Raw genomic sequence first — 10,484 nt, 5'->3', positions numbered from 1 at the left:
AAGCAAAAGAACTGGATACATTGGCACAAGTGACCACACCTGCTCCTCCTGTTTTGTTGTAGAGGACAAATAGAGGGTCTTCCAGGGGACGTGTGCACCACCAGCAGGGGGAGCGGGAAGCCAGAACTGTCAGAAGTGAGCCCGTGAATACAGCTAAGTGGATGAACAACTTCAGAAAGCAAGGGGCGGGACTGGACTAAGGGGAGGGAAGTGCGCAGGGAGCCACGGTGAAAGTCACAGAAGGCAGTCACCCTGAGACCTGGAAGGGAGGCGGGAATTCGACTGAAGGGTCAAGTCCAGCCAGCAGTCTTCAAGATCTGAGCAGACCAGAGGAGGCGCCACCAGGACATCTCTGCAACGCGTGGTGGTCAGGGAGGAGCGAGCACCAATCTCTGCTGCGGGTGTCAGCCACGGCTGCTTCCAGCCTGCACGCCTCTGTCCTCGCACAGGGCGCTCAGGCTTCTTAGCCTTCGCCTGCGCTGTCAGCTTCTCTCTGCCAGCGATCAACCATGGACGTCAACTCCCTGCTTTCTGTGCAAAGGTAAGACTTGCTTCTCCTTATGCCTTATGCGATGTCTCTCAAACTCCGCTGGGCACTAGAGATCATAGGCAAAGTTGCTTTCAACCCTTTGCTCTCCGTTGAGATTCGCACGGAGAAGTCAAGCCCCTGTACTACTGAGCCTTGGAGTTGGCCCTTGGAGGTTTTGGTCTGTGATGGCTACCCCACTGGGTGACCGGCTGGGTGGGGCCTGGGTGCTGGAGCAGCACTCGGTGGAGGACAGCCAGGTGCCTGCCTCTAAGGCTGAGGAGTTGAGGTCTCCTCTGCCCAGCGAGGTATCTGGAGACCCGGACTTTTAGTGTATGTTACCTGGAGCAGTTTTGCACCTCGGCTTGGAATGCTTTCTATAGTGAAGAACGGAGAACTGGGGACCAAAGTCGATTTATCTCCAGTTCTGTTGACCTTAACCTGGGTTAGTGTTTGGGGATCTGGGATGAGTCTTGTAGGTTTGGGAAGGGGGAGATCTCTTAGATCTCTCGGTGGCACCGAACCTGAGCCCACCTGTATGTAATCCTGAGCTGAGACCTGGGTCCTTTAGCATCTCTGAAGCACCAGTTCCACCTAGTGTCTGAGTCCCCTCCCCAGGCAGGTAAGTGCAGCCACCTGATAGACATGATTGCAACGTTTGTTTGTTTGTTTGTTTGTTTGCTCCTGTTTCCTCTTTGCTCCTGTCTTGCTCTCCTCCGGACCCAGCTGGAGAAGTCAATAATCTACCATTTTTATTCTTCTCCCTGAAAATCTCGGGGTCGAACTGAGACAATCTCTCCGGTGCTGCCCAGCCGAGCAGGTAGCAGTTGAGCCCTTTTGTGCTCTCTGCCCAGCGTGGAGCTGAGCATTCACAGTTCACACCTAGAGCTCCTGGCACATTGACTGCTGCAGCCTGGGCTGCCATGCTGACATCCTTCCAGGTCCACCTTTCATCTCCCTGGGCTCAGTGCTAATCTTGTAAACTCTTACTTCCTATCTCCCCACCCCACCCACAACCAACCCAAAAGGAAGGTAGTTATCAGCTGACACTGTCAGGCACTGAAATAAACAAGTTGAGCTAGAATTCTTGGATTGCACTGGAACACAGGAAGATTCAATACCCATAGGCTGAGGCTCGCACACAATAGCCAAGATAGAGCGAGAGCTGAATAAAGCCGAAGCTACAGGAGCTTACATGCTGCTTTTCAAAGGGTCAGAGCCTGCCATCTACAGATGAGGTATTTATGTTGTATGATAGAACCAGCCTTTCCAGCTCTCCATCTATCACCCACCTCTGTGAATCTAGCAAAGGGCTTTGAGGTTTCTACACACAATGCCCAGCGCAGCTCTTAACTGAGTCTCTAACACTGGTTAATATGGGAACAGGTGATAATTGAGTCTCTATTTCAGCCCCAGAAAGTGCTACTGGAGGGAAGATTTTAAAAGCTTAAAGAATAACCATTGGTGTTGACTTTAGGTGAAAGTATAACAATGTTTTAAAAGTCGAGAGCATTAGAGGTTTGCTATTTACTGTCTGGAGAAATCGTCCTTAGACTTGAAGTGTTGAGGGTTAGGGATTTAACTCATTTATAATGCTCCGGCCTTGAATACATGAGAGAGGCCCTAAGTCCTGTCCTCAGCTTCTGCTCCCATTCCCACAAACTGAAATGGTGAACTAAGTAGTCCCTCAACTCAAAAATAGATATATAAATAAAAATAAAAAGGTTCTTTTTCATAATAAATCACTTACTTTAAACCCACCCTTTCAGATTGCCCTGGGTGTGCCTCAGTCATGACTCAGTTTCCTTCAACTTCTGGAATGTTTTCTAAAGTATTAGAAATAAACCATTCTGATAACATATTAAGATCTTTTATGGGGTGATGCCAAAAGTGACTTTATAAAGAGCAAACAAACTAATTGAATGTCTGAATCTTGATAGCATGTCTCCAGAAATAAACCTTCCAAATATTACCACTTACTTAACAAAGACACGTCACATTTCCCCCAAGTCAGAATCCTAGTGTCATCTTTCTGAATATCTCTGTTCATTTCTTTATTTTAGTGCAAGTAAGAATCACACTTTGTCTCTTATATTATCTCATGGGAGGCCTTTGGAATTAACTTTTCATATACAGGAGAAAGCAGAATTAGCATTTGAACTGATGCTTGCACGCCCCATGTGAATCACTAGACTTACTCAGGTTGAGCTTTGAGACCTAACGATTGGATATTCTGCACAAGTCTTTTTAAGAAAATGGCAAAATGATCATGTAATAACGAATCATTATTGATCAAGCACATACTGTACAAATCCGAAACATTCTCAGTATTTAATAAAGTTAAGTCCGTGATAAAAATAGCAGCATTTTTTTTAAGCAAGATAAAATAATTTAGACTTCTATTCAGTAATGCACAGAGAAAAGAACAAGATTTTAGAAAACAGTGAGTTAATTATAGAACATTCTGTGCTCTTGGAATTCTTTACTTTCTTGGTAATTTCAGTGAAAACAATGTAAGTGGGACACTGATCAAGCAATACTCTGTGGTACGTGAATTTGAATAATAATTTGGCAACTTTAAAACATGGAATTTTAACAATGAAACGTTGACAGTTCTATGAGATATTATAATCTATGAACCTTGGATTTGCAAAGGTTTCATCTTATTTTGACTGTGATGATTTCAGTTTTCAAATATGTAGTAAGTTGTATGAAGCAGATTAAAGACGTTTAAAAAACACTGAAAAGAGAAGAGAGACAATGTCTCCAGGAAGAAAACCAAGCACTAGAGAAATCAATATCCTTGCAGCAGATGTATTATAAACCCAGAATCTCATTTTTTTTTCTGGCTAGTAGTCTGGCAGAAATAAAATGTTTAAAGGGAAAATGAAGCCTTTTGGTTTGGCTTGGCTACTCTTACAGCTAAAAGTTTTGGGAGCATTTCTTCACTCATTTGCTTTATGAAACTTATTTCAGTAAATCACATAATTAGGTGTTTAGAAGGATAAAAAGAATCAAGGTTCTCTCCTAAGTGGTTCTTGTGGCTCTTACTCCTACATCACAGCCTTTACAGACACAAGTCAGTGTCGTGTGCATGACAACTGTGTGCAGAATCACGTGTAGAATTTATTAAGTGTCATCTCAGATATTAGATTATTTGATCATCACATTCATGGGAGTTAATTATAACAGGTATTACTTTTACTTCCTAGCAAAAATTTTGAAGCAAAAGGACGTTAAATAAATTAAATGTCGGATTTAGAAGTCTACATAAATAACACTCAGGACACCTCAAAGTTCTTCTGGTTTCAAGTCTAGCTTTTTTTCCTTATATTGACTATGAACTCACAGTTGGTTTTAGTATAAGAAGAAGAATGCTGGCCGGGCCTAATGGCAACACCATTCTCGGACACATAGGGCCAACCTGGAAGCAAAGTGATCTTTAAAATACAAACCTTTCAAATGCCTTTAAAATATTACAAACAAAACACTTTTAGTAGCATTTATTTAGGGTGTGGGGAGCAGAGTTAAGGGGGTAGTAGCATCAGAGAAAGGCAGAAAGAGAGAGGGGGAGGGGGAGCAGTAGAGAAGAGGAATAGAGTCCATCCAAGAGCTCAGGGTGAAAAAGGAATGGGGAGAGTCCAGGGAAAGGGCAAGAGATCAACAGCAAGAGAAAAGCAAAAAGACATTTTTATCTATGCTATATCTGAGCTAGAATTTTAATTATAGAGTTATTCTCTTTCCCAAGATTCATTTAGGTTCTTATACTATATAGAGTTATTCTTTTGGTTCAGTTGGACATTCTGAAATCCATTTTAATCACATACTTTTTATATGGGCCTGTGAATAAGAAACAAAAAGTTAATTTTGAAATATATGTGCATATGTGTGTGTGTGCATGCGCATGTGTGTATACGTATAAATTTATGTTTGCATGTATGTGTGTGTATTCATTTAGGTTTGCATGTTTGCGGGAGCTTTCATATATGTTTGTGTGGTATGTTTTGATTTTATTGTCCTGTCATTTTCTTTTACCCAGCCTGAAGTTTAATTTAGCAGCATATCACTCATATCATTAGGACCTAGGAGAAAACTATTTTTTAATGTACCAAAACAACTCCAAACTGTTTACTAACCTAAAGCCACCTAACAATATATTTTAGTGAATGTTTGCAGGTTTTCAAATTCATAGAGAGGCAGAAATGCTGAGGCAAATAATCATTCTATTTCCTCTTTACACATGAGCCTGAGAAAGCACTGGTCAACTCCCTTCCTCTCTCTCTCTCTCTTTCTCTCTCTCTCTCTCTCTCTCTCTCTCTCTCTCTCTCTCTCTCTCTCTCTCTCGTGTGTGTGTGTGTGTGTGTGTGTGTGTGTGTGTGTTGGGAGCAGGGCAGGGTAAGGGTAAAAGTCGTATGCAGCCTTAAGTATTAGCAATGCTTTTCAATTGACTGTAACATTCTCTTCCCTACTCCAGCATTGAGCTGCACTGGTATTCTCCAGTTCAGAAAAGCCGGGGAACTACCAGTCCACAATTAACTTTCTATAGAACAAAAACCTAGGAATTCAGAATCTATTCAAACATACAAGATTCATAGTGTTAACAGCGCTTCTGAGTAATGAGCACATGGTAAAGAAACGGATTCTCAAAGCAATTTCTAATCAAAACACCTTTATAAATATTCATAAAGTTTACCATCAATGTTTCACTGTACTGGCAACTCTTATGGGCACATGGCCTTCTATCTCTGTGGTTCCTTTGGTAAAATCTGTATGTATCATTTATAAATAATCACCTTGTAAGTAGACTCTTAGAGAGCCTCTTGTCCAAGTAGGACTCCCTTAGCTAGCACTGTCTGTGAGAGAGTTCTCTACATGGAATTTTAGGGAGGAAGGAAGAAATGCTGGTGTATTTGATATTGGAATGTTTATGTGTTTTTCACGAAATAGCAGTTACTATCTAAGATGCTCACAGGCTCCTCCTAAATTTTCTGACATGTTCAAGAAATATGTCATATACTACTCATCTGGGTCCTTTTTGTTTATAGCCTTCTACAGTGTCACCCCTTCTGTCATACCAGTGATGATCAATTAGACCATATAAGAATGAACATGTAACTCCCTTGACAGAAAAAAAAAATCAACTCACATGAGAGAACTGCAATAGTTCTATAAGAGAGCTGAGCTTGGAAGAAGGGTTGTTTCTCTTTAAGATTCCTCTATAGGTGAAGAAAAACAGGTTTACAGTAAGTGCTTCAAAGGATTACTCTTTGGTGAAGAAGGTGGCCTAGCACCCAAGAGCACCTGCCACCTAGCAGTTATCTTGGAAAAAGGATTTCTAGGAACTCTGACTATTCTCATCACCTGACGAAAGGAACAATGACAGTCCCTGAGAGTGCTGTGAGGTGAGCTGAGATAGCCCTGTGTATGAAGGCTGAGTAACACTGACTCTGTTGAGGCTTTTCCTGGTCATCCCACTTAAAACAAACAAACAAAAAAAGGACAACAAAACCTGTAGGTGTGATTATCTTGTCTTCTTTCTTTAACTGATATTTATAAGATACTCTATATTTTTCTGGCTTATATTTTTTTAATTTATATCTTCATATTTAAAGTCACTTAGGCTATTAGGACCTACCTTTTAAAACATCGAATAGTAATATCTTCTAATGTAACGACCTCACCTGCGCACATTGACATCATAGATGGGGCTAGATTGAAATCTGAAATCTAGCTAGTGATTTTCTACTTGTACAATCTGCCCTCTTTTTAAGTTTATTTTTCCTCTTGTGTGCTTTATTTGAGGTTAATTGGGAAATGCTTATAATTCAATGCTACCTCCTCTGCTGATTTACTATTTATAGTTTGCTAAGGCAAAAGCTGATGCCACAGAGGTTAGAAAGCATATCTTAATTAATCAGAATGCACTTTCAAATTATAGTGGATCCCTTCACATCCAGTTTAATCATACATTCAAATTCTCTCCTTTGGTTGGCATTTATTTTATTTTTATGAATGGCATAAGCAATGTGTATTGTCATATTTCTATTAAGTCGTTTTTAGAATACTCAGAAATAAGGAAAAGTTTGATGAATTTTCTTTCACTTCTGAAGTTTTGGATAATTTGTTCTCATAATGTGGCTTTTGTCTGTTCCATAGCTTCTGTTAAAAGCAACAACAACAACAACAACAAACTTCCTTCAGTACTTCCTCTGGAGAAGACCTGTTAGCAATGAATGTTAAGATTACTTTTTCTTGACTCTGTGAAATATACTCTTTTCAAAATAGAAAGTTATTTTTTTAGGAGTTTTTGGGTTAGTGTGCAAAGTAAAGGGTTTTCTGTAGAATTTTCTTACATATTTTGTTTTGCTTGATCCTTCTCCTCCACTCCCTCAGACACCTACACGTCTCCATCTGGCCCAGTTATTCCCTTTCCATGTCTAGGATTTTGGGTTGCTTTTGGTTTGGTTTTGTTTTTATTTTTCTGGTTGTTGCTGTTGCTCTCCTTTTAAAAACCTCTTTTTACATGATGGCCTTTTTAGTCTTGTCATTCTTACCTCCTCTATACACACATACACACACTCACACATGCCTCACACACTCACACATACTTCACACATACATACACATTCACACATACCTCACACACACACACACACACACACACATACACACATGCACACACACAAATCTAAGAGCCATATGGGAAGTAAGCATGTACTCTTTTTTTTTTTTTTTTTTTTTTTGCCTTTCTAAATGTACATCTTAGGAAATAATTTCTGGTTCCACTTATTTCCCTGGAAATCTCATTTTATTTTTCCTTGTGGATGACCACATTCTCTTTATCCACTCATTGCCTGGTAAGCATCCATTTCTTAGTTATTGTGAATAGAACAGCAATAGATAAGAAAGTATCTCCACAGAACATCTGCAATATATGGCAGTTAATTATTTTTAGGTATTTTGTATTATTTTGTTTTGTTTGTTTTGAGAAAACATAAGGCTTTCTAGGGTGACTATAGAAGTTTACTGATTGTACCTAGTTCACAAGGGTTGATCATTTTCTACAACAATTTTTGTTGATCAATTTTTCCATTATTATCAAAATTATTTGTACTATCAGAGTCCTTTCAAAGAGTGCTTGTCTATGAGTACATTGATGGCTTTTGGCATTTGGTTTTGGTTCCTGCTAGCAGTTTCACTTTTCAGGTCTTATATACATTTTTTTTTACTAACTGTTTTTTTTCATTTATATCATTAAATAATATTAAAATAGCATTTTTGGTATGATTACTTTCTCCTCCTGGGTTGTCTTTTATAACACCTTCGTCAGTTAAGGCTAGGAGCTGCCAGGCTTTTCAGTAACTGGGGCTCAAAAGGGATGCCGAGGACCTGCTATGTCTCATTATCTTTGTTACTTGGTATTCTCTTCACAGTCTTTCCACCTTGGGAGACTGTAACAAACTGAGCAATGCACCTTTCTCATGGTAGATACAACAATCCCTGGTGGTGCCCGGGGTTCTGCCTTCTCAAACTGTTAACTCCAAATGAGCAATGGGAAATATCAGCTTCAGGTTCTTCTTGTCACGCTCCTTTCTTCTGCATAGTCTGCATTATTCTGTTTCTCTTTGAGCAGTGCATCTACTCTTTGCCATGTATCTCCATCTGGATCAACTGTCTCCATTTTGCTGTTCCCATCACACCATCAATAATGTCCATGTCATCTACCTTTTGCCTCCTGCACTTTCAAGACTTTCTTTGTCTTGTATAGAGCAATTTGAATATAATGAGCGTAGGACTGAGATAGTATCTGTCTTAGTCGAGGTTTCTATTTTTGCACAAACATCATGACCAAGAAGCAAGTTAGGGAGGAAAGGGTTTATTCAGCTTACATTTACATATCGCTGTTCATCACCAGAAGAAGTCAGGACTGGAACTCAAGCAGGTCAGGAAGCAGGAGCTGATGCAGAGGCCATGGAAGGAAGTCACTTACTGGCTTGCTTCCCTGGCTTGCTCAGCCTGCTTTCTTATAGAACCAGCCCAGGGATGGCACCACCCACAATGGGCTGGGCCCTCCCTCCTTGATCACTAGTTGAGAAAATGCTTTACAGCTGGATCTCATGGAGGTATTTCCTCAACTGAGGCTCCTTTCTCTGTGATAACTCCAGCTGTGTCAAGTTGACACAAAACCAGCCAGTACAGCATCTTTAACATATTACCCTAGTGATGGTCTCTAAGCTCTTTGGGTCTGTGATGTGCTGCCATAATTAATTTAGAAAAGGTTCAAGGTGACTTCTTCAAATCTATTTCCTACTTTGACCTGTTTTTGGTTTTGACTCCAACCTCAGCCTTTCCTTAGTTGAGGTGACTCCCACTGGTGATTGGCAAATGCCAATATTTTACTGACTTAGAATTTCCATTTGCTTTCATCATACAGTTTTCACATGAGTTTGCACTCTGTCCACTTGGTTCACTGTATCCACTCAAATCATAACTACTAGTTAATTTTCAACAGTTCCAACAAGTCTATCCTACTTGGTTCTGTTGGTTGTTTTTATCCCCTAGAAATATATTTCATGTTGTTTTGTGAAGCTTGGAATGTTAGTTCTCTATCCTAGTCAGAGATAGATAGTTGGCGAGGAGGAAATAGTTCTAGGTGACCAGTGTTTCTATAACTAAGAGATTTCATATATCATATTGAGGAAGGCATAGAAGAAGGAACATGAAATTCTAGGTCATATTGATTCAACTGCCAGGAAACAGAAAGTGGACAGGAATTGTCTAGGCTCTTAAATCTCAAGGCCTACTCTCAGTTATCTCTAAAGCTAGCTAGTTCTATAGGTTCCACAAACTTCCCAAATGACTCCAATAGCTAAATACCAACTATTCAAATATATTTTTCTATGCAGGAAATTTCATATCCAAACTGCAACAATCTCCTTTTATTCCTTTCATTTTAAATATACAACAAATAGTCAATTTAATGAATGAGTTATTTAAATTTCTTAGAAGAGTCATGGTTTCAGATACTCAAATTGGTTAAATATATATATATATAAATTGTACTGCTTTTCAAAGCAATTACATTTAAAATACTTAGCTCTGTTACCTCACAGTTTAGAAGCCTGGTGTGAATCTTGGGATTACAGCAAGTGTCAGCAGGACACATCCTTTGCTGAAAATTGTCCTAAAGGACTTTGTCCTTCTAACATCTATAGACTGCTATACATCTATCCCCATAGCTACCAGCTCCATCTGAAAAGTTAGCATTTCTTGTATGTAGGGGTCATATAACATCCCTCTTGACTTCTGGTATCTGACCTTCTCTTCTGCCTCCCTCTTATACTTTTAATAATACTGCACCCTAGATAATCCAGTGTAATCTTTATATACTAAGGCCATCTAATTAATTCTATTTTAAACCTTAATCCTCTTTTGCTTCAGAATAGAACATACTCTTGGCTTCCAAAAACTAGGATGTCTTAGGGAGATCACTGTCATGCCAGCCATGGACAGTAATTGAACTAAAATTTGACACTTGAAATGCTACAAGAAATCATTTTGTTTTTCTCTTCTCATTCCCACTCCCTTTGCTTTCCATCTTTATTAAAGTGAAGAGATGGTGTCATTTGTTCTTCTACAATCACAAACGAGTCATGAAGAACGTAGAGCTGAAACAGCCATCTAGTTCTCAAAGATTACTCAAATACGTGAAGGCTATCCATGGTGCACTGTTGAAGTCCTTCGTTGAAATTAGCTTTGCTGAAGCGGTCTTGTTGCTGTTTAAGCAGCTTATTAAGGAATAGAATTAGCCATTTTCCTAAGTATAGGGCAAGATTGTTCTCGCGACTCTTTTTGATATGTAGCCACCTTGTGTAAGTTTGTCCAATTCTGTATTTTTGGAAAAATAACGACATTAAACCCTAAACTTCACACTTACTTTCTTTCTTAGCTTGTGCTG

At 39.5% G+C, this 10,484-nt stretch overlaps 1 protein-coding gene across 2 annotated transcripts in view; it reads left to right on the top strand.

Annotated features, from left to right (window-relative positions):
• Nucleotides 1-509: 509 nt before the first annotated feature.
• The window catches only part of SPHKAP (SPHK1 interactor, AKAP domain containing), a gene marked incomplete at both ends in the record, with an annotated part of 159,652 nt that continues 149,677 nt past the window's right edge, over nucleotides 510-10,484 (top strand). For both annotated transcript variants that reach the window (XM_080932940.1, XM_080932938.1), the window contains one exon: nucleotides 510-541. In XM_080932940.1, coding sequence (XP_080789066.1) covers nucleotides 510-541 — 32 coding nt within the window. The remainder of the gene's footprint in view (nucleotides 542-10,484) is intronic.

The sequence above is a fragment of the Micromys minutus genome, assembly GCF_963924665.1.
Source record: "Micromys minutus genome assembly, chromosome: 19".
Taxonomy (NCBI): domain Eukaryota; kingdom Metazoa; phylum Chordata; class Mammalia; order Rodentia; family Muridae; genus Micromys; species Micromys minutus.
The sequence above is the reverse complement of the archived record's forward strand: the minus strand, read 5'-3'. Positions and strand labels throughout refer to the sequence as shown.